We start from the raw sequence: 23,755 nt of genomic DNA, 5'->3' as shown, positions 1-23,755 counted from the left end.
TTCATATAAGCATAATATATGGTTCTAAAACTGAAGATGTATTTAAAACAGCTTATGAAAGGACAAACCATGTGTACTGTATTTCACAGCTTGCAAACTGAGACACATTAAAACACTTTGACCTTAATCTGATGTCATAATGGGATGCTGGATCAGCTACAGATTTAAGATGGATCTGTCTACATTTTCTATTTCATAATGATTTCTTGTAAAAGATTTAAACCCCAGGTTTTATTGGATTAAAAGTAGCATACTTGAGTTTTATCTAAATCTAATTCCATGACAACACAAAATAGGAAAAAGGTTGACAAACAGTTTTTCCCTCTGCTTTTGTGTCCTTGTAAACAGGTCCTTGCTTCTGGGCTGATCATTTCAAAGATTTAGAGCTGCAGCAAACTCTGCTCAAATTCTGGCCCCCCAGAATCCCTAGAAAAAATTGGTTCATTTGCACTGAGACTGTTTGCCTGTCCTTCTCTGCAGTTCTGCTGTCTGTAGCACGTCTTCAGGTTCCTACTTCTTATCGTGACTGTTACCTAGCAATCATCTCGCAGTCTTCGGGTACTTTTCTTCAAGTACCAAACTTAGGAGAAGGACCTTGCCTTCTTTTTTCAGACCCTATTCTGACCTTGTCAGCTTTAAGAACATAACATATTCGAAAATGAATGCATACTAGTATTTCATGTATGGTTGTTATTATATAAATTTAATACATGAATATAAGACTTTAAAGAGAAAGATTTAATCTTTGATATTTTGCCATAGTCCCAGCAGTAAGTATAAAGACAGCTTCGTTTTAAGAAACTGGGCTTCTACAATCACATGACTTCTTTTGAGCAAGGTAAAAGGGCCTCTGAGATTGTCTGATGCATTAGAAAGGAGCTAAACTGCTCCTTTCAGCTACTTACAAGACACGAAATGTTTTAAGCCTTCTTGGAATACATTGCTTGAAGTAAATGAGATCTGAGCTGGCATTTTAAATTCGTTTAAAGTAAAATGGTAGTACAGGGTGGTCAATAACTAGTAATAAAGTAATAGTCTTAATCCACTTTCCACATAAATTATTAGCATATTAGCCTAGACCCAGATAAAACCATATGAATGGTGTAAGATTACGGTGCAGCTGTCTGTTAGTCCTACTATGAAGTTTTTAATTCACATGATTAGAGATGCAACACATTTTACATAATCTTATACAAGTATCCTGTCCTAACTGTGAAACTGCAATGAAATCCATATACTCAGGGTTTTAAAGTGGAAATGGTGATCAGGGACACTTAAAAATATTTTCCTTCGGGCGTGTGTTTCATCTAAATGACCTTCATGTGTACAGAATCCTTTTTAAAAACAACATCTAAATAAAAAAAATAAGGCAGTTCAGGTTTGTTGATTTGCTTGGTATAGATGGTTTAAATTAGCTTGCCTACATCAGCATGAGTAGTTCAGTGTCCAAAAGCAGTTCATTGGAATAATGGCCATGTACTTCAATAACAGACTTTTCCCCTGGGGTTAGATGTTTGTTTGAGGTAATTCTATTTTTATAAATAAGTGGTAATTCTATATTATAACTATTTCATAACTAAGTGGCAGGTTTGGGGTTTTTTATTTGACTCACATACATTTTTTTCTGGATTAGGGACCCATCAGAATATGCTTGCAGAGTCGCTGTAGTCTGTACAACTTCATGATACCACTGCAGTGTATCTTCTAATTCAATATAGTATATTTGCTGCCTGGCTTTTTTGCTAGCTCTGCAGAATAAAAGTTCATCACTTGCTAAAAGTATCCTAAATTTTGAACAGTTAGTTTGATTCCAAAGTTTCTTAAAAAAAAAGGCTGGTATCTTATATGAGGGTAAACAGAATATCACATTTCATCTTTATAGCGATTTAAATTCAATATTATGAAAAGATTAGTTTTTACTTATTTTTTTACTTATTTGCATGTCAGATACAAAAGCTGTAAAAGCATTCTTTAAAATCCCTAGGATACCCACGTGAACAATGCTTTAAATAGGTACAGATTAAACTAACTTGTGTAGTAGAAGTATGTGAGCTGTCAGGAAAAATCATATGTACAAAACTATTGCAATCTTACAGTAAATTACTAACATTATTTTCTCTTATGGGAATTCTCAAATGTTTATGCTGTCTTGCAAGTTTTATTGCTAGCAGGTAATGAAGAGGGAAGGAATCCAATTACTTTATGCACAAGCCATGCAATTCCTACCTAATAAGAGCAAAGGAGGACTTTTGTTCAGTAACCGTAGAAGCATCTGTGAGCTTTAGTGAGTAAACTGGAAATTGCTTTAAGTTAGAAGTGCTTTTTACTAAATTATTTGATGGATCTTCCGCTTTCATATGGTTTCTTGTAGTTAAGATTGGGTATAGAAATAAGGAATGCATGGGTAGTCAGCTGTTTATGAAATAGACTGAATTCCAGATTCATTTTAATTTTTCATTGAAGTAGAAAATGGAGGAAAATGTGCAGAGAAATATTTTTTGTGTGTGTAATATTAAAGTATGAAAGAAAATAGGAGCAGATAACTGGACTGGACAGCTGATAAATCAGATTTTTGACAGTGGCTGATATCTTGCTTCAGAATAGATGTTTCCTGGAAACTTATGATTGCTCTGGCTGGAGAGTTTTTGTCCTTCAGAGCTGTTAGTCCTGTGGCTTACAAGTTGCACCATGTATGCTACCTCTTGTAATGCTCTTGAGTAATGTGAATGAGAAGGATGTCAATGTTAATCCTAAATGCTGGTGATGAAACCTTGTATATTATTTATATTAATATCTTGTACTAGTGAATTCAGCAAAAGTTCCACTTGTTTTTAAAGCACTGGGGGTGTGTGTTACATTTCTATTGGGTGTCATATCTTTTTAGAACTGTTAAACCCTTAAATTTTGTACATGTGAAGATAATTACCATAAGGTTACAGAAGCAGAAAATGGAAACTTGAATTACCTAATGTTATTCTTTTTTCCCCGAAGTCACTCATTTACAGGGAAAAATAAGCACAGTTATTTTCATTGTGTGCTGGCACTTTCAAACCAAGTTTGTTTCACCATTGCCAATTCCAGTGCAAACTGCCTTCAGCTGCCTCTGTCAGAGGAGCATCATCTGGTAAATAGGGAGGTGCAGAAGAGTAGCTCACAAATGCAGAATTTGGACTGATCATATGCTCTGGAGTGTATGGTCGTATTAAAAAATGTTTTTAAAGGAGTGTAGTGTCCATAACAATTTTGCAGATTTAGTTTGTTCCCCTATTTTACTACAATAAAAACAAAGCAGTGTAGTTGCTGCTAGATACCACTGCTGAATATTATTATTTTTTTCTCCTTCAAACTCTTAACACTTCTGAGACCTCATATTGTTGTCTATTCAGCCAACCAAGCAAGCTGGTGTAAAGCTTTCCACTTCCCTCTTGTCTTCCCCTACCCACCCTTCTACGCCAGTAGAAGTAGCCAGACATGCTACTTCATGGGCATGGTGCTGAGAGTTGAGAAAGGAGAAGCTGTTGTTTCACAGAAAGGGACCACCGGTAGCATTAGCAATAGACCTCATAGTATTCTGCTATGTATATGAATTTAATAGGTGACTGCCTGTCAGTCATAGTGGTACTGACCCTCCTTTTTGTCTTCCTCATGAGATAACCATACCCCTTGTTGACAACATTGCATGTGCTGCACTGTAATCATTGCCCAGAGGAAGAAGGAGTGCTTTCATTATTTTTTTCTCTCTGGCAGAATGAATTACTCATTTAATGGTTATCTCCAAAAATAGCTGGCTGAACAAAATCTTATGAAATGCCTCACTGAGACACTGGACTTCCTGCAGTATGCGGCTTACGCTTCAGGGGTTACTTAATGTTCTTCACCATCCCATCTGCTGCAGACTTGCTGTCTGCGAGAAAACATAGTTGCCCGTTCCAGGGAATGGGAGTTTACCTTTGGATGAGTTGACTGCAAAGCTATATTACTCAGATTCAGGGCTTTGAGACTCGTACACATTAGGCTTTAGTGGGAAAACACAACATGGGAATTCACTGTGGTTTGTAGGGCAAGTCCCATATATAGGTTGATTCACTTGACTAACGTCCCCCTTCTATTTGCTTGGCAAAATCTGTAGAACACTGGAGAAAGGGAAGAGAAGGTGGTTATGAAGAAAATAGACCAACAGTGGTGGAAGTATTGCTGTATGCATATATATATATGTTTGTGCCTATACAGTCCTTGAATTTATCGAATGAGGTGCTTAGAGGTTGACTTGCTTTAAGTAGCAAAAAAGCAGTATGTTCATGCAAAACAAAAAAAGCTAAAACGATAGGGTTATCAAATGCATTACATCAGTATGGCATCTGTTGATGGGGCAAAGTTCAGAGGGCACATCATCATATGGTATTGAGCAACCTTTTGGTCAGTTCAGGTCAGCTGTCTCATCTGTGTATCCTTCCAACTTCATACTTGCCTCCAGCCTACCTGCTGCAAAAGCAGAGCAGGGAAAACAAAAAAGCCTTGATGCTATGTAAGCACCACTCAGCAATAGCCAAAACACTGGTGTGTTACCTTTCATGATGGAATGGAAGGCTTTCTCATTTTATGTAAACTGGGAAGCTTTCTACTATAATGTTCTTTTGATCTTTAAGGAATTAGTCAGAATTTCAGCAAAACAAAACTCAAAACGTCAGTATGATTCTTTTAACTTTTCTTCGAAAACCTGGTGGACTAGAAATCTAAAAGAGATTAAAGGGTAGGAAAATGAACAAGATTGATTAAATCATGGCCACTATCTCTGTGAATTGGAAGCGCACTGGTAGTGCAGCTCTCACAAATGAAGGCATCAGCTCAATGTGTCTAAGAAATCTACGTTGCTTAAAAATATGCTTTAGCAGGCTTATGCACTGGCTTGCTTTAAACTATCAGTTTTAAGCTCCTCTGCTTAAGACATGTGCCTCATCAGTGAAAATATTTATGAAAGGTTGCAAGGTTAATTCTTTATTTGCCTCCTTAAGTTGGAGGAAGTACCTGATACGTGCTGAACAAGGAATAACTTAAATGGGTTATTGTGTCTCTTCTCAAACCAGGGCTCAGTTTTACTTAAGGCAGAAAATTCCAAGTCATGCTGCACAATAAGCTGATCACGTGGAGGATGCAAAAGAATCGAATCCCTGGAGGCTTGTTCTGGCTTCAGTCTCTTTCAGTGATATCTGCAAATAGACTGTTTTTCAGTAATCTCAGAGTAATTTAAGGCAGAGGACATTGCTTGCTTTCACTAGATATTCCAACATGAGAATAACCTTGAAGTGTATGTGAACATTTGTGTGAAAAAAATGGAAATGTAAGGCCTGCATATCAAAGATATTTTGATGCTCTGCTGCTTGTGAGGACAGTGTCTCAGAGGCATGTGCTAGTACCATAATGAAGATTTTGAATGAGAAGCTCTTAATATATGACCCAAAGTAAATATATCTAGGAATTGCTATAACTATGTACTTCACTTAATAAAACTACATATGTTGCTGAGTCAAACTTGAATGTTGTAAAAGAATAGTAGTCCCAAGTAACCTTGAAGGCTTCACTTAAAAATAATTGCACAAAATTGTGTACCTGTTTCCTCCTACTTGTTTTTTCATAGCAGATTTTTAATGCTATTTTCAGGTTATTTAATATTGCTTAGTCTCCTATTTTTATGCAGCCTTTTTCCAAAGGACTTGACAAAGAATAGTTTATCTAGGACTGGTGTCAGTACTTAAAAATAATTGATGTGGGAGTCAAGCAGACCTAGTAATAGAAACTGAGATGAATCTTAGTGCTGCTGAATTCCCAAGCATTTGTCATGCTATATTGTACCTCTACAAAATGCATTAATTTTTAGATAAAGCACAAAACTAAATTAAACATTAAGTTTAAGAAATGTCACTGTCTTGTTACATGGCGGTTTGGCTTTTTTTTCCTGTTGCACGCTTCTGTGCTTACTCTGCGCAGTATTTAGCTTTAACATCTCAAAAGACCACTCTACAGAAAGCTTAGTCATGTATGAGTCCTGCTGGAGCAAAACTACCAGAAAAGAAATTAAACATCAAATTTCTCATTATGATTTGGAATAAAATTTTCCAGTAGCTCCAGGGTGACTTCCCTTTCTGTTCTTTTTGGAAAGTTTCAACACCTTGTTTGTGCCAAAATTATATAGGGTGAAAGGAACCACTGGAGGTCATCTGCTCCAGACCCAGAAAGATGGTATGATCTCTACTATAGAATGCTTTATATAGTAAGGCATTGGTTTCCTTATACCTTCTTCAGCTGGACCATTTTCTGCAGTGGTAAATACTAAATAAACGAAAGGGCTGTTTGAACTCTCTATTTACTTACTAATATATGCAGAAGTGTTGTGGTTGTTATGAAAAGTTTGCATTCTAAACCAGCCCTGTCAAACTTTAATTTACTCCAAGCTTGTGCTTTTAGGTACTTATCATAAATCTAATCTGGAGGGATGAAAATTTGCACATTTAATATAGTTCCAACAGTTCTGCTTTTTAGTTTAAAGAAGTTGTTCTATATTCAGAACTGTTAAGCTGTTTAAGCAAAAATGTCAGTTTTGTGAAATCAAGAAACACATCAGAAATGCTTCTTTTTACAGCTTCTATGACCTGGGGTGTTCCTTACAGAGTTGGAGAAGAACCAAATGTGTAAATTCTTAAATAAATTCTGTTCTGAAATACTTGCTGTTAATTCTGATGTTAATAATAATGTAAGTTTTATGGCATATTTACTGAGGTATGGTAAGTTGTAGAAAGCTTCATTTTGAATGGTCACTTTAAAAAAATTCTTGATATGCAAAAATCTACTTTCAAAAACCATACATTTTTTCTCATACCAAATAGGAGGTTTTTTTTTTCTCTGCAGTATTAGGTAGCACTTGGAATTAGTGTGCTATTGTTCTTATCACGTACTTTAAGATGAAAGTTGTAATGCAGTATAGAATCAGGGAATCTGTGGAATAGTTTTCCAGCACACAGTTTCCCAGTTTTGGTCTTATATAAGGTATGTAAAGTCAACATAATTATTTTTGGAAGAGGAAGCAAGTATTTCTCCGTGAGATTGGAGAGGATCAGTTTGAGTGTGAAAATACCTGTTCCCTAGAAAAATGGAGCTCAGTTCATCGCAGCTCTTTGAGGTTTTCAGTGAGGTTTGCTCACGTAACAGGAGTGTTACTACTGTGACAGGCTTCTGTTCACTTAGGCCATCTTTGAATACTCTTGAGTTTTGTGGCTGCTCTTTACAAACACTATATTATATCACTACTATAAACCTGACTGCTCTTTACAAACACTATATATATATCACTACTATAAACCAGTTTGTATTAATTTTAAAAATTGATATTTTGATGGGCATGGGTGGTCAGCTTGATATTGGTATGAGAACAACTGTAAAGATTTATGCAATCATTTTCGTCATCAAATTTCCCGTCAATGCCATCTTATATTTTGAAAGTCTGTAGGCAAGAAACAGCTATGAGTTCCCTTTTCCAAAGGAGGGGAATGCTGTTATTTGCCTTCAGGTTTACAAAGGAAAAGAGATCATGAACACAGATTGTGTCTGTTGGTGCTTAGTATCTAAAACGTCTGCATTTTCTGCAGGTGCTCTTTTCAGGAAGGCTAAATAATGTCATTAGTCTGCTTCTGATTTTTACATTTAAGGTTTTTCAGCCCTGCAGAACTGTATAATTTGAAATTGCTGAATTTAGTCAATAAATCAAATTATAGATGGCTTTTTGCCTAGCTTATGGTATGCAGTGGTTCAGTTTAAAATTTCAGCTTATTTTTAACCTATCCTGGAACTCAGATTTATTTTAAAATCGATTAAGTACCATATTTTTACAGTCATCTGCCATGTCCCTTATGACCATAACTGCAACTTCATTAAAATCAAAGTCATTATGATAAACGAATATGTAAAGAGATTTAACTTCTGATAAAGGAGCAGCGTCTTTAATGAGATTTGTTTTTAAGCCCTCTCTTTTTCAGAAAGGTTACTTGTGTTTGTTTTGTTTCTTTTAAAGCCACAGAAGAAAGAGGAACAGCAATCAGAAGCTAAAGCAAGTCCAAAAAAGACATCAGAACCCACTATTGACCTTTTAGGACTTGGTAAGCAATACATAATTATCTGTTCTTAAATCAAACACAGATACATCATTTTATATTTAACAGGTATACTTTTATTTTCTCTGTGCTTACTGATAGTTAGATGAATTTGAAAACCGTAAGATTGAGTCTATGAATTTGAAACTATAAAGGAAATGCCATAGGGGTCTATCAATAGTTGTGTTTTCGCTAAGGAGAGTAATGAGCTCCTGTGGGAAAGGGAAGTTATCAAAGTGATTTTCAAAGGGCTTATGGGTTGTGGTATTTCAATATTTATGGTACAAGTGTACTTTTTATTGAAAATGTTGAGGTCATCTGAATTGTGTATCTAAAGTACCTCATATCATAAAATTCCTGTATTAGAAGAACAGTAAACTGGTTGCAGCTGACTAGTACCTTGTGAAACTTAATGCATTGGGCATTTCAGTATTGTGTTCTGACTGTGGCCATCTCATTTTTATCCAATATACCTTTTGTTTTCTGACTGGCAGGTAACTGTCTATTTGCCTTGTAAATGAACTTGTTTGGACCTGAATAATTTAAATTGCACTATCTAGCTATACTTTTGGGGGTTTTATGCCTTTTCTTTGCTTGTTGAAGGCCATAATTATAAACTCTACCTTTCATTTATCTAGTGTTACTGTAAGTGTGGGGGTTTTTTCCATTTGGTAGAATCTTAAAATGGAACTGGAGGAATGAAATATTACAGTCCTTTTATTTCAGTGGAAAATTTTCTGAGAGTTGTGAGTGGATCTTAGGAGTATTCCATTTATAGCAGTATGATGTTGGAGATTTTTAAAATTTCTACATAATTTCTACAGGATATTAGAGCAGGCTGATGAGTCTTTCAAATGTAATTATTTTAGAAACTTGACTTTGTAAAAAAAAAAAAGTGGGTTTTTCTTAAGCTTTGATTTTCAGGTGTGAATAATGTTGCAACAAAACAATGTTTTTCTCTGTTTTAGAATTAACACTATAATTCAGAATGCATGTTGTTTTCCTAGAGTAGCTGTAAAATACTGGTTTTGTACCAGCTATGTACGTGTTGTGGTTTGTATCTCATTCCAAGTAATCTGCTACCAGAGGCAAGCAAATCTTAGTTAACGCAGTACAAATTAGGTTATGCATGTAGAATGAATCTATTTTTAAAAAAGGTAATTTAAACTTGATTAAAAGCTGATTCTCCTTTATTTTCCTTTAGCAGACCAGCAAACTAATTAAGACCTAAAATTTAATCAATATGTGGGTTTGAGATTGCTAGGCTTCTGTACCCTTTTAGTCACAATTTGAAAAGCATCTTGGTAACAATTTTACGATATGATAATGAACATGGATTGCATAGCCTAACTTTTGAGATGTAATGTGCAATAGAAGGAGTTTTATAATTGGTGTTCAACAGCTGTGCTTCTTCAGTGAGTTATACAAAGGGCAAAGTTTATAATTTGTATGTTAAAACCCTATAATTTTAGAGGAGGGAGTGTTTAAAGATCTTTTAAACAACAAATTGAAAAGCAGTGTAATAAGTTAGTAGCACTTGAATTCCACTGAGCTGCTGTGGAAATGTGGTTAGTGAGAGCAGACCTGAATATTTCATTTGGAGAGCTGTCTTTCAATTAATGTTTGCAGTAGACTGCTTTAGACAGTATTAAAAGAAAGATCATTTCAACCCAATGTATCAGAAACCATAGAGTAGCCCAGGTTGGAAGGGACCTCGAAAGACCATCTGGCCCGACTTTGGGAAAGGGAGTCTGTCTGCATGTGAATATCTAGCATCCAGTTGCATCTTGGAAACCTCCAGAGATGGAGACTACCACATCCATAGGGAGGTTGTTCAGGTAGTTGATCTTGCTGTAAATTATTTTTTTGATGTCGAGTTGAAACTTCTTCTGGGGCAACTTGTACCTGTTGCTGCACATGTGGCTCCTTGTGAAGAGAGCTTCTGTCCTCTTTGTAGCTGCCCTTCCTAGTGTAAGGCTGGCATACCAGGGTGAGATCCACCCTTAGCCTTCTCCTCTCCAGGGAGAAAAGATCCAATTTCTTCAGTGTCTTCTCATGGGGCAGGTTGTCCACCACTTTGACCATCTTCACAGCCTTCCTTTGGACCCTCTCCAGTCTGTCTGTCTGTCTGTCTATCTATCTATCTATCTATCTATCTATCTATCTATCATCAGTCTAGAAATCTATCTAGATTTCTATTAATAAATCTTTCTTAAATTGTGGGGACCAGAACTGCACACAGACTCCAGGCCTGTGCCTGACAAGTGCTGAGGAGAGTGGGATGATCACATCTGATCTCAGTAATGCCCCTGCTGATGGCAGCCCAGAATCCCTTTTGCCTTTTTTGCTGCAGCAGCACACTGCCAATTAAGATGTCTGATATGTCATATCAAACAATATTAAAATGGATATGATTGCATAGCTCATTCTTCTTACTGAGTTGACATGTTTCTAATGAGGATTCATTCTCTTACAACTTCATTTCTGCAAATGAAAAGCAGCAGTACCTTTTTTACTAGGGCAGGTCAGAATTGCTTGTGATGGCAAATTAAGTAATTTTAATGGATGACAATTCATGCTAGAATAATTTTGGCTTTCAAAACATCCCAGCTTCATGCAAAGTATTTTCTTGAGTAAGCCTCAGTGCTGGCTTTGGGTATGGGGTTAACCTTTGGATCATTGCTCATTATGTCTCAGTTGGGTTTTTAACAGTAACCTTAGCAGAAGGTAAACGTCCTGTGAGATAGGACTTACTCAGTGAAAGCAGTAGTTAGACAATGTAAATTGTTCTTCTTTTTCTTTGCAATTTTCAAATTTTTCAATATAGTATGCTTAGGCAAATTGTATCTTTAAATCTTGTAATAGCAGAAGTGGCATAATATCCTCAGTGACTCTACTGTTACGTTTGTGTTTCATCTGAGGTTTTTTACATAGATGCATGTGGTTCCTTGGAGTTTCTCTTCAGTGTGTTTATTATTTAGATGCTATTTGGATGTTCTCTTTCTGATGATCCAACAGGATTCGTGGCTTTTGGCCTTTTGATTCAGAGTAGATTTTAGTTCAGTGCTCCAGACATAGAAAGGTGGGGAAATGCACATGTACAAGCTAAGTATTCTTACGTTCTCCACAAGCACTACTGTCAGTGTTCTTGCTGTGCAACTCCAAATTCCTTCTGTCTCTTTCTCACACTGTGAGAAATCACAGCCTATTTCTGTCGGCTAAAACTGAAGCTGCTTTTTTAGTACCTCTTCAATTATTTGGTTCTTGTCCGCAGTGAAATTGTGCACTACTGAAAATGTGGGGACTTAAAATTGATTCTTACATCAATAGTATGGGATTTTATAACATTGATTTTTAATAGGAGAATTATGGGAAACATTTTTCAGTTTGAAAGTCACAGCGTGTAAACCATGGTTTTTCAGCACTTAGGTCATTAACAGTGCTGTATTTTAATCTCTCTGGTATTAACCTTGTGCTGTCTGCTACTTTTGCAGGTTTTGTGTTTCAAGGTAGCTTTCTTCACTTAGGCCAGGTAGATGTAAATAGATTTCTTAAGTACTTGTAAAAAAGTGTATGATAGCTATGTGTGATAGTGGGAATCTTTCTTTGAAATATTACACAGCCAATTTTTGATCATTCTGTTTGTCAAGGTGCATCACTTGGAAATTATTTCAACATACAGAAAAAAATGAAAAATTAGTATTTTTAAACTATTAGTTTATAGAATTATCAGAAAGAAAGAATGTACATTTTACATATTCTACATCCTTTACCATGTTGTCCCTAGACAATAGGAACAGATGTGCCCTTCATAAAATAGACAATTTTAAATTCTGGAATAACCATTGTTAGTAAGTTACAGTGAATGAGCAGAAGATAAGAAATTTACTAGGCTGTTACTGTTAACTGAATGTGATGTATGGGGCATTCGTCCAGCGTAGTTGGAGGGGAAGTGCGATATGCTGAAAGCTGCTTATCTGCTTGTGTGTGAGAAATGTTCGCTGAAGGAATCCTGTGAGATTTTGAGAGCTTAATCATGATATGAAATGCAGCTGGATGTTGCATAAGTGAGAAATGTACATTTGTTGGTATTATTTGGTAAGTGCCAAAGCAGCATGTTTGGTCATGAGTTGGAAAGCTGCATTTAAAAAATTATAAAGATCTATTTAGAAGTACATAAATATCATGAATGCATCTATAGATCATAGACTCATAGAATCAAAGAATAGTTTGGGTTTTAAGAGACCTTGAAAGGTCATCTAGTCCAACCCTGCTGCAGTAAGCAGGGATATCTTCAACTAGACTGGGTTGCTCAGAGTCCTGTCCAACCCCACCTGACCTAGAATGTTTCTAGGGATGGGCTATCCACAACTTCTGTGGGCAACCTGTTCTAGCACCTCACAACCTTAAATGTGAAAATATTCTTTTTAGACCTAGTCTGAATCTACCGTCTTTTAGTTTAAAACCATTGTCCTTTGTTCTTTTGTTACAGGTCTTGCTACAGAGTTTGTCCCCATATTTCTTATAAGCCCACTTAAGATACTGGAAAGCTGCTATAAGGTCTCCCCTAGCCTTGTCTTCTCCAGGCTGAACAAGCCAAACTCTCTCAGCCTGTCTTCGTAGGAGAGGTGTTCCAGCCCTCTCATTGTCTTCATGGCCCTCCTCTGGACTTGCTCCAGCAGGTTCAAATCCATCTTATGCTGGTGGACCCAGAGCTGGACACAGTACTCCAACTGGGGTCTCATCAGAGCAGAGTAGAGGTGAAAAATGACTTCCCTTGACCTGCTGGTCATGCTTGTTGTGATGCATGTCTAGTCATGTCCAGCTTTACATCCACCAGTATCCTGAGTCCTTTGCAGGGTTGCTTTCAGTCCCTTCATCCCCCACCTATTACTGATACCAAAAGCTGCCCTGGCCCATCTGCAGGACCTTACACTTTTCCTTGTTGAACCTCTCAAGGTTTGCATGGAATCATTTCTTGAGCTTGTAAACACGTTAATATTTATAGTATTGCTGTTATGTTAAGACTATGCTTAAGTAAGCAATGTATCTACCCAAAATGGAAACCATTACAACCACTTAAAGCATACAGTATTGTTATCTTTCTGGCTTTCCACATTCTATTTTAAGAAGTATTATATAGAAATGGCCTCCCCATGAATGCTTTTTCACTTCTGCAAAGGTTTTATCAGTAAACAAAATTTTATTAATGCAATAAATAGCTCTACAATAATTTCAGACAGGCAAATATTGTTTTGTATCTTTGCCCCAGTATTGAACCATTTCTCTCTGTTCTGTCTTCTTAGTAATTTGGTATAATAAATAATCATATGCATATTCTCCCTCTACTGCAAGTCTTGGTATGGCTGCCATAAATGGTTGTATATATAAAAATACATGGCAGCTTAGTAACAAACTTCTTGTAAATAGTTTGCCCCATAGGAAATGAGTTTCAGAGGCACAATGCAAAGCTTAAGAGCAGACCTTCTTTCTTGTGTTACCTTCTCGTGCCTTTAAAGCTCTTCTGCTGGTCATTCTCACTGTTAGGACAGATAAATATACCAAGGATTAATGGTGTATATGAAAGGTTTCATAACTAAAGCCAGCACTGAATTGGAAATTGTCATGTCAGGCATTAATAAAATGTATACAGAAAAGAACTGTAAAGGTGAACTTTACTAGAACCTTTCACTCACTAAATATCCCAGTAAATAGCTTTTGTTTCTGCTGTCAAATTTAAACAATACTTCCTGATCTGAATTCAGAGGCAGCATCTGCTGTTGCACAGTATGGCAGACAGCAGTTGGATGTTTTCTGTCATATTGTCATAAATTGTAAGAAGAGAAGTTTGGGGACCACAGCTAAGAGTTTGAAATGAAGGACAGCATCTATTGACTTTCCATGTTACCTTCTCTGACTGAGCATGGAAGTTCTGCCTTGCCTGTGCTCATTCCAATGGCTTCTGCCACATCTAAAACTTCATTCCTAGCTACGGATGTATTTTCCATAAAAGCAGTGGAAGTACTGTTGATAAGAAATCAGTTGATTCAGAGCAATTTTGTGATGGTTGAAACTGTAAACTTCTCAAAATATTCATACAGGTCTGTATAACTTAATCTGATTTTCACCTGTTTCCTGGAAAGACTACAGCCACGTCTCCTTCTGTCAAATACACGCCACCTCTTCTAATCAGTTTTTAATGGTAGGCAGCAGAAGTTGAGTGAAAAGTAATTTACTTACAATGATTTAGAACTCAGAACTCTGCTGGAGTATCTTTCTTATATTGCGAAAATACTTTAAAACGAGAAAGGAAAGGAGGAAGTGCTTCCTGATCCATGACCTGATGCATTGAAATCGCCAATACCAGTAATCATAGAATCATAGAATAGTTAGGGTTGGAAAGGACTTTAAGATCATCTAGTTCCAACCCCCCTGCCATGGGCAGGGACACCTCACACTAAACCATGCCACCCAAGGCTCTGTCCGACCTGGCCTTGAACACCCCCAGGGGTGGCGCATTCACAGCTTCCCTGGGCAACCCATTCCAATGCTCTCTATATAAGAAGTGTGAACTATTATGTTGACATAAAAGTCTTGTGAATGCCTGCATGCATATGTGTATTTAAAGATACTAATATTGATACAGGTAATAAACTGAAGTGAAACCACTGTTAGGTTTCTTCTGGATTCTGAAATATAGTTCTTTATGGAATCTTTTTGATTCAGGGGAGGAGGGAATGTTTTCAGAGTTGCTTTTTAATAGGTATAAATAGGTATTCTATTTAATACACTTTTTGAGAAATCAGTAAGACAGGATCATCTGTTAATACTACTCATTCAGGCTTAAAATTGTGTTGTAAACAGTAATTCAAAATGTCTGTTTTCTGTACTCATAGAGACTGTGTATTTATTTTGTATTGTAAAATTCAGTAAGAGATAAAAGGTATGTACATTACCAAATAACACTTACAGAGGCAGTCTAGCAAAACCCTGGGTTTTCATAGTTTTAATTTATAAGTAGCATTTTAAATACTTTGTTCTTGCAGATGTGTTTTCTTGTGAATGTTCTAAATGCATGAAATGCTTGGTTTAATAAATGATTACATTTAAATTTTCAGTTAAACTTTATGTTCAGCGAAACTGAACCACTTTGGAATATGACAAGAGAGACTTTTTTTAATACATGTGCCTTACTGAGAAATTTAGAACATTAAATTATTAATTCCAGACAATCGTTTTGCATGAATACTATGCACAGTTCATTCCTGAATTTATCTGAAACAGTGAGCCTTTGGGGAGATCTTTTTGGAATTGTCTGTCAGCAGAATGACTTCAGAATAAGCTTGTTAGTTAAATTGCCAGTACGTTTACACACATCTGAAAACACTGGTGTAGATGAAATGGTGGAGCAGATGGTCGTTTTTCTGTCCACTAACTTCCATTTGTCGGAACAGAAATAAGGGAAGGAGACCTTTGTGCTAAGATGTAAGTAGCTTTGTCAGAATCATAGAATAGTTAGGGTTGGAAAGGACCTTAAGATCATCTAGTTCCAACCCCCCTGCCATGGGCAGGGACACCTCGCACTAAATCATGCCACCCAAACTCACAGATGAGTTTGTAACTTCAGTTTGCATAGTTGTTGGAAAGGCAGTCCTTCCAGCAAAGTCAAATCACGACAGGGTAGTGAAACGGGCTTAGGTAGGTACTTTACCCCATGGTCATTGTTCAAGCTGCTCACTGTTTACTCAGCATTGAGGATCAAATATTGCCAAGCTATTCCCATGCTTGTTTTGCCTTTGTGTTGTTTGGTCTTTCTTAATTCTTGCAGACAGTTATCCTCATGAACTTGGCACAAGTTTGGGTAATAAATACACTTGCTAAGATTCAGTTTCTTGTGAAGGCCACTCACTTTGTGCTTCTCATATCCCTGTCTTTAGTGTATTTTGGTCTTTGCCATTGGGTCTGCTTGCTATTGCTAGCAAGTGCAATTTAGTTTAAAGTTCCCTTTGACATGAAGTGGATTTGAGAATTGGCAAAATCAAGCTGTTAATGTTCATGTTTGATACTAAATTAGACTATAAAATAATTTGTGTATCTGTAGTAGTCACCAAAGCAACTACTCACTCTGAAGGAATTGCAGACCAGCACCCTTACGCTTGGTTGTTTCATAATTCCCTGTATGAGAGAGTAAGTGTTTAAAAAATAGGCTGGGGATTTTACATATGCTGAAGTCAGTTTGACATTGTGGCTGCTGTAGCTGCCCTACATTTCCTATACATACTAAGGCACAAGTTCAGTATGTCCCCTGTAAGACCTGAATACAGATATGCACGGATGTTGGTAGCTCCTGACATGTTCCATATTGCCAGATTTTGACGTTCATGACTTCTGTGTCAAGTTTTCAGATATATGGCAGTCACAGTCTTTACTTTTAAAATAAACAAACACTTTCATGCAAGGCAGCTAAAGGGTGGCCAACTTCCACTGGAGTTGGAAAGCAGACAGAAATGAGAAGGCATCTCTGAGTGTAATCTTCTGAACAGATTGGCTCAGAATGCAGTGCCATCCCATATGAGTTAACAGCCAAAAATCTTGTTGGTCTTCTGTGATATTTTCCCAGTCAAGTGATTTCCAGACTAGTGAAGTGGCTGGTTCTTCTTACTGCTTCTGCTGTGTTGCTCCAATACATACTAAGGCACAAGTTCAGTATGTCCCCTGTAAGACCTGAATACAGATATGCACGGATGTTGGTAGCTCCTGACATGTTCCATATTGCCAGATTTTGACGTTCATGACTTCTGTGTCAAGTTTTCAGATATATGGCAGTCACAGTCTTTACTTTTAAAATAAACAAACACTTTCATGCAAGGCAGCTAAAGGGTGGCCAACTTCCACTGGAGTTGGAAAGCAGACAGAAATGAGAAGGCATCTCTGAGTGTAATCTTCTGAACAGATTGGCTCAGAATGCAGTGCCATCCCATATGAGTTAACAGCCAAAAATCTTGTTGGTCTTCTGTGATATTTTCCCAGTCAAGTGATTTCCAGACTAGTGAAGTGGCTGGTTCTTCTTACTGCTTCTGCTGTGTTGCTCCAATACATACTAAGGCACAAGTTCAGTATGTCCCCTGTAAGACCTGAATAAGATATGCACGATGTTGGTAGCTCCTGACATGTTCCATATTGCCAGATTTTGACGTTATGACTTCTGTGTGTTTTGTTGTGGGTGTTTTTTTTTTTTTGGGGTGGGTGGTTTGGGTTGGGGGTGGGGTTTGGTGTTTTTGGTTGGTGTGGTGTTTGGTTGTTTGTTGGTCTTCTGTGATATTTTCCCAGTCAAGTGATTTCCAGACTAGTGAAGTGGCTGGTTCTTCTTACTGCTTCTGCTGTGTTGCTCCAATTTGTGAGTATCCTGGGCTACTGGGGAGGATAGTCTCCAACTGCAGTGTGCAGAACAAAGTAATGAAAAATTACACTATTTGACATGCAGGGAGAAAAATCTTGCTATAGGCTGACAGTTATTTTTGTTTTTTAAAAAAATAGAGAAGAGCAAAGAGAAACCCTCTTTCTAAGTAATAAACTTACTCTATTGTTCTGTTCGGTCTTTTTTTCTTTATTTTTTTTTAACTGGGAAAGAATGTTGTGGTTACGTAAGAGATGGCATTGTATTATTTTAAGTAAGTGTTGGAAGCTTCCTATAAGTTTAATTAAATACTGCATCTTAACCATGCACTTTAGTAGTCGGACTCCACAGTAGACTTCCAGAAACATTAAAGTGCCTAAGCCTCACATCTGCCTTCAGCCTTATGTGTTTCTATGGTGTAGTAAGACATATGTTTCATGCGTTATCATCAAATTGTTAATGCTGGTATTCCAGTGATTGACCTCTGCTCTTGAAATTGATCTTTTCACTCAGGTAGATAACTTTTGTGGGTGTAAGACACTGGAAAATAACTTTTTATTGTTTAGTAAAAGGAGAAAGTGACTTTTTCTGAAATACGTATCAACTATTTTTTAACGTTCTTAATTCTTTTTAAAATCAAAGGGTGGCAATCTGTATTCTGTTGTGTTGAAAATTTGGAATATATTGCCATGTTAGTTTGTCAGTGTATGTCTGAAGCTTTAATTATTTAAAATATTAACAATTTTTACTTTAAATGTGATTCTCTTGTCTGTTTAAGATGGTCCAGCTGAAGCATCTGTTACAAATGGAGGCACTGCTGCTGTCACAACGCTGAATGATGACCTGGATATCTTTGGTCCAATGATCTCTAATCCTTTACCAGCAGCTGCTGCACCTCCTGCTCAGGTAAAATTTATTTAGTTACATGTGTGCGTAAATCTGTGCACTCATGTGCATATTTTCCTTCAGGGAATTGTTCATTCACACAGAAAGGATTCACACTTCTCACACAGAAAAGATTCATACTTCTCACACTTATGGCTGGAAACCCTTTAAGCAGTAATGGCTAGATTTTTTTCAACCCTTCAGACATCTATACTGCTTGGTTATATTATAGCATTAGGAGGTAGTGTGGTCTGCCCTTCTGATTCTCCCTGGTTATTCAGCTAAATTGGATTGTCTTACCTTGGTGATGGTAGTCATGTTTTCTTTTCAATTATATTGTTTTGTCTTGTTCTTTTTTAGATGCTGTTCTTTTATATACTTTATGTTCTCAGATTATTGGGCTCTAAGTCATACTTTCCAAGACTTCTTACTGCTTTATGATGCTGATATTTAGGAGAGGCTACAGCAGATGCTTCTGTCTTAGAGCTGGTAAAGATTTGGGGTCTCAAGTTTCTCAAATCAAGAATGGATATCAAGAACAACTAATACAGCTACCTGTGCTGATCTTTTGTCTCATCTTGGAACTTGTATACCTGTCTTTCCTCAAGGAAGGGTAGCATAACCCCTGTGCCTGGCCTGTTCCCTCTCGTATAGCTATAACAGTTTGGAAGCAACCCCATTACCTGCAGTAGCTGAGAAATGCAGCTTTGGGACACAAAGAAGCTCCTTAAAGCTGCAGCTGTCTTAAAGTACCTCTCAGCCTCAAAGAATGTTGGTGTTGAACAGGGCTGGTACAGATCAGAATGTGCATGTGCAGGCTTCCTTACCCAGAGTGGCTTCTGAGAGGGAGGCTTTGGAGGAGTACTCAGCTCATCTCCCCATCTCTGAGGCCCTTTTAAGGTAATTTAGAAGCTTAATTTTGCAGAAGGCTTTGTGTTTCACTCTGCTGAACTGGAAAGAACTGTTTGTATTCTTGAATTCATGGTTTGGGACCTGTGATATGTACTTGTTTATCCAGTAGTTTTCATAATACATGAAATGGAAGGGATGATGATGGAAAGGAATTCTGACTGAACTGGCATATTGTAATTTCATTTCCAAATTTTCTGTTTGATCATGTTGATCACAGGATATCCATGTTGTTCAGCAGATTTGATTGTAATTTTTATTCCTTAACCATTACTGTTCCTTCCCCTACTTGTTGCTGAGGGCTGTCTTTGTGCAATGTGCTAGATAGGATTTTAGAGACTTAAACCACATTTCTTTTTAATCATGAAGCTATAGATAGAGCAAGCTTCCCACCACGCCTTAAGCCACCCAGGTTGTTCAGCCACCTGGGGATTTCTGCAGATGAGCACCCAAACAGTGAGTTCCTGTCTTTGGAATTGGAAAATTTAGACTAGATATCTATGGCAGATTCTTAAGTTGAGATGAGTAGTACTTGCTTTAATATCCATTAACAGAATGCATTAAAATAGAAGGGACCAAATGTGGAGTAGTGTGGCTTGCTTTCTTACTCAGAAGATATTTACCATGATGTTCTACAGAGTGTAAGTGCTTCTGAGATGCCACAGTGGGATTTCTGAACATAGAAAAAGAAGAGAATTTAATGTTGTTCCTCAGTCTGATTTGTAGAAGCAATGTATGACTTAATTTTTCACAGAATTGCTTGTCTTTTCTAGCTTAACCTGGAAGGCAGCATTTAGTGCTAAATGCACATGGTTTTATGGCACTCTGGTGCACAGAAATGTCTGCTTGAATGTTTTATTATGAGAGTAAAACAATGTGATGTCTGCAAACCTGAGGATTTATAACCACTGACATAGCCAAGACATGATTTCAAAATGAAAACAGACCTGCTTGTTTTTGCTTTTTCAAATGTCACTTGAGCATTCAGAATCATATGCACTTTGACTCTGCTGTCAAGATATGTGTCTTTATTACAGGTTTCAAAACCGCTTAGAGTATTTCTTCCTGCTCTTTCCTATAGCTAGATGCTAGTAAAAGCTGTTGAATTTATAAAGGACTGGTAAAGAGCAACATGTGACGGAATAACTTTTTTCCTAGAATTTTGCCCATTAGTAAACACAAGGGGGTTTAAAAAGAGTTGATTTAACCAGCTCCTGCTATAAAACTAGACAAAAGGCATATGCTATAGATTTATCTGCTATGCAGTATTCACGGAGAGAAATGGTATAGATTTATCCACTATGCAGTGTTCTTGGACAGAAAAAAGGATGAAAGACATTTTGTATGTTTAGTGATGTGTATGTTGTATGTACGATATGTGTTTAGTATGTAAAGTGGGCATAGCTAAATTATAGCTCTTACAACAGGGGTTGTGTGGCCAAACATTGTATAGGAACTGAGTGAAGGTCTGTCATTCTTAGCTAGGATGGTGTCTGCCATCTCTCTGGGCAACCTGTTCCAGTGTCTCACCAGCCTCACAGTGAAGATACTCCTTTCTCATGTCCAACCTGAAATCTGCCCTTTTTAAAAACCATTACGCCTCATCCTATTGCAACAGGCCCTGCTAAAATGGCTCTCCCCATCTTTCTTCTAGGCCCCTGTTAAGAACTGAAAGGCTGCTCTGAGATCTCCCCAGAAACTTTTCTTCTCCAGGCTGAACAACCCCAGTTCTCTCAACCTTTCCTCATAGGAGAGGTGCTCCATCTCTCTAATTTTTGTGGCCCTGATCTGGACTTCTCCAACAGGTCCATGTCTTTCCTGTACTGAAGACTCTAATTAGGCCTTCTCAATAAATGCAATGTGCTTAAGGAACTTTAAGCCAATTATAAATTGTGTAATTTAGAAATTTTATTACTTTAAGTAAATCAACCAAAACTTTACTTTTGCCCTTTCTCCAAAAATACCGTTTTTCTTGTAGTAGTTTATTTCAAACCACTTCTTCTTTTGTTTTAGCTCTTCTTTAATCTATTCTGCCTACATGAGGATTAATGAGATGTGAATTGCAATCTCCTTGTGATTTCCTAATTATTTTTCGTAATCTAACTACAGCTCATGATTTATGCTTCTCACTGATGAAAAACGTCGGAGCAACGGGAATTAATAATCTGTATGTGTACACACTGGAGCTGGTTGGGGATTTAGTTTTCCTTGTAACCTCCATTCAGTCTGGTGGTTCTTCTGTATCATATGTATTGCATTTCCTTCTTTGGTCATACCACATCCTTTTAAATCCTTGTTTACTTAAAGTTAACTTCTGTAGATGAACTGGGGTTAACCTGGTTCAGGAGTGAGGCTGTGTAGTAAATATTTAATGTCCCACCTTTAGCAGGTTTCATTCAGTAGTCTGTCTTGACCTTTATTTCCCAGAGCACTTCCACTAAACCAGCAGCTGCCAGTTTGTCTGCGGCACCTGGGGACCTTGATCTGTTCACTGAGCAAACAAAATCCGAAGAGTCAGCCAAGAAACAGCTCTCCAAAGACTCCATCTTGTCACTGTATGGCACAGGAACCATGCAGCAGCAAAATGCTCCTGGTAAATAATTTTGCAAAGCTTTCTACGTGGTCCTATTGTAAGCTTTACCTAGAACAGTTATCTGCTACAAGTGTAAAACTGCAGTTGGCTACCTGCTGCCTATATTAAAATGGAGATTTTTATCAGTTATAAAAATGAGAAAGGTACTGAAATGTAATACAGAAGCTAAAGAAAAACAAAGCAGTGTGTGATTTTATTTATAGCTGTTCAAATTATCAAGTACACAGTTTACTGAAAGGTTTGTGAATTCAGCTTCTGCTCCCTAATTCATCGCTTGAGGTGAGAGTCTCCACTGTGCAAAGCGACTGCCAGGATCAGGACAGAGGTCGTATCTTGATTTCAGCTCCGTTGGTGGGAAAGCAAAGACCTCCAGTACTGCCATTAAAAGCTTCTGGTTCACCAGAGGAATTTGCCAGACTCTTTTTGGTAGTTAACCTATGGTGACAAGTCACCTTTGAGAGTTTTTAAGCAATTTTTTGCCTTTACCAGAAACTACATTAACAGCTTTGATGTACAGCTTGACAAAGTTATCCTTTAAAATTAGTGTGGTGCACTTCAGACTTAGGTGATGAGGGAGAACATCACAAAACGCTTTTGCTGAAATATTGCCTTCTCTGCTGCAGGTATGTTCATGGGGTCATCTTCTATGCCATTTACCACACAACCACCAACTCATTTTCAAAGCTTTCCAGCCATGGGAGTCCCTGTGCCTGCAGCAACTGGGATGATGGGAAACATGATGGGACAATCGGTGCCAGTCATGGGACAGAGCACAGGCGTGATGGTAGGAATGGGAATGCCCAATGGATTTACTGGTACTACACAAACTGGTGTGATGGGACTTCCTCAAAATGTCGTTGGACCTCAAGGTGGAATGGTGGGACAGATGGCCACGCCACAAAATAAGTATGGATTGCAGCAAAGCCAGCAAGCTCAATGGAACCTCTCTCAGGTAAAGACTTGCTGTTCCCAGACAAGAGTGCTTTAGAGAAGATGCTGCTTTGCAGATACACAATGTGGGCTGTAGGAGGAAGGCAGCGGTGTGGCCAAGTTACAGACTGCTAGGAACTGCTCATAGGACCATGTAAAAAAATCAGTGGATAATTCAACTGAAGATAACTGATACTTAAGCAGAGAATAAATGTTGCCAAAGTAGAGCAGAGTCAGCCCAGGTTCTGCAGCTGCTCTCACCCTGGCATCTGAACTAGACAGGTACAAAACTAGCTTAGCTGTAGTTACAAAATACTGAAATATAATCACTGCCTTGTAAATAAAAGCAAAATTTAATCGCTTGAGAACAGCCATTTACAATCAGTACTTTCATTTACAGGCTTCAAGGTAAATTTCAGGGGAACGTGGAGTGCTGGGCACTCTAACCTTCTCCTGTAAATAATTTGCTTAGGCTAATCTATTATTTATCTGTAGCATTTCTCTGCTATGTTCTTAAATTTCTAAAAGATTCTCTAAAAGTGTTAGTGTACTCTTACTCATATGCTAGTGTTACTTAGTGTACTATATTTGTACACCATCCAATGAAACATCTTGGAACCTGGGAATTTGAGAGTTTATTGGGTAAGAGGGGAACAAACCTAAATGATTCCTTCAGAGTTCAGTGTGGATAATAGCAACTATTTTTGTCATACTATCATTTGAATTATGAGAACAATATAATAATTCCATGCTGCTTACTCTGGTAATTCAGGGAGTGAGCCTTAGTGACTTGCTCAGACTGGTTTATGTTAATTTTTACTGTTCTGCTTCAGTCCTGTGGTGTGACCATTTATGAAGGTGAGCAGGATTTCTTACATGGATAAACCAGGCTGTCATTCT

The 23,755-nt window shown here is 37.5% G+C and overlaps 1 protein-coding gene across 2 annotated transcripts in view; it reads left to right on the top strand.

Moving 5' to 3' along the window:
• Window positions 1–23,755, top strand: part of SMAP1 (small ArfGAP 1) — an 86,852-nt gene that overhangs the window by 60,726 nt on the left and 2,371 nt on the right. For both annotated transcript variants that reach the window (XM_061358567.1, XM_061358566.1), the window contains 4 exons: window positions 8,063–8,147; window positions 18,317–18,444; window positions 21,760–21,925; window positions 22,549–22,877. In XM_061358567.1, the coding sequence (XP_061214551.1) occupies window positions 8,063–8,147; window positions 18,317–18,444; window positions 21,760–21,925; window positions 22,549–22,877 (708 nt within the window). The remainder of the gene's footprint in view (window positions 1–8,062; window positions 8,148–18,316; window positions 18,445–21,759; window positions 21,926–22,548; window positions 22,878–23,755) is intronic.

This window comes from Neopsephotus bourkii, unplaced genomic scaffold (genome assembly GCF_033783945.1).
Source record: "Neopsephotus bourkii isolate Nb327-2 ecotype Australia unplaced genomic scaffold, CSIRO-AGI_Nbou_v1 NB_947, whole genome shotgun sequence".
Lineage (NCBI taxonomy): Eukaryota > Metazoa > Chordata > Aves > Psittaciformes > Psittacidae > Neopsephotus > Neopsephotus bourkii.
Note: the sequence above shows the minus strand (reverse complement) of the source record. Positions and strands in the feature narration are given on the sequence as shown.